The 776-nt window shown below is 15.6% G+C and overlaps 1 protein-coding gene across 1 annotated transcript in view; it reads left to right on the forward strand.

Annotated features, from left to right (window-relative positions):
• LOC116185277 overlaps window positions 1-552 on the forward strand; it is a 1417-nt gene extending 865 nt beyond the window's left edge. The window contains exon 2 of the mRNA XM_031509381.1: window positions 336-552. Coding sequence (XP_031365241.1) covers window positions 336-434 — 99 coding nt within the window. The 3' untranslated portion in view covers window positions 435-552. The remainder of the gene's footprint in view (window positions 1-335) is intronic.
• The last annotated feature ends 224 nt before the right edge of the window (window positions 553-776 follow it).

The raw sequence follows: 776 nt of genomic DNA on the forward strand, positions 1-776 counted from the left end.
AAAGCATTTAAATTATAAAAGGATTTATCTTAAGATTTTATTATCATATATAATGTTAATTAATATATTGGTATATTAATAAAATATGATTTATACATAAGAATATGAAAAATATAATAAATAACTTAAAATTAATTTTAATAATGATTGTTTGATTATTTACATTATAAAGTATATGTTTAATATATTTTATATACATGTTCAATGTATGATATTAAAAATAATAATAATTATGTTATAATTGAACTATTATTATTATAATATATTAGATTTAAAGTATTTAATTATTTAATATAATAATTTTATAATTAATAATAATTTTGTATTTATTACAGGAAAAGATGTTGCATGGTGTTGCACTTTATGTAGGATTAATGACGATTCCACTTTATATTGCATGTAATGTAAAAAATTATAATGCAGCTAAAGAATAAATAAATTTCTGCAGTTATATTTTTGTAAATTAAACAAGTATTGTAGAAAAATGTAATAACTATTATCATATATTTAAATTAAATATTCAAATAAATAAAGTAATCAAATTATAATTAATTTAATATATTTTTTATATTTGCATCATAAAGCACTGAACATTAAGTACTGTTTGAGGAATCATTGACTTACAAACATTTTGTTTGTAATTCAATGTTTGTTTGTTTTGTAATAAATATTTTTGATTTGTTAAAAATTGAATTTTTTTTTTATTTTTTGTTTGTTCTATGCATTCTTTGTGTAAATGTATTACAATTACAGTCTTACATATATATATATATATA

The sequence above is a fragment of the Apis dorsata genome, unplaced genomic scaffold (genome assembly GCF_000469605.1).
Source record: "Apis dorsata unplaced genomic scaffold, Apis dorsata 1.3 scaffold_147, whole genome shotgun sequence".
In the NCBI taxonomy this organism is placed as follows: domain Eukaryota; kingdom Metazoa; phylum Arthropoda; class Insecta; order Hymenoptera; family Apidae; genus Apis; species Apis dorsata.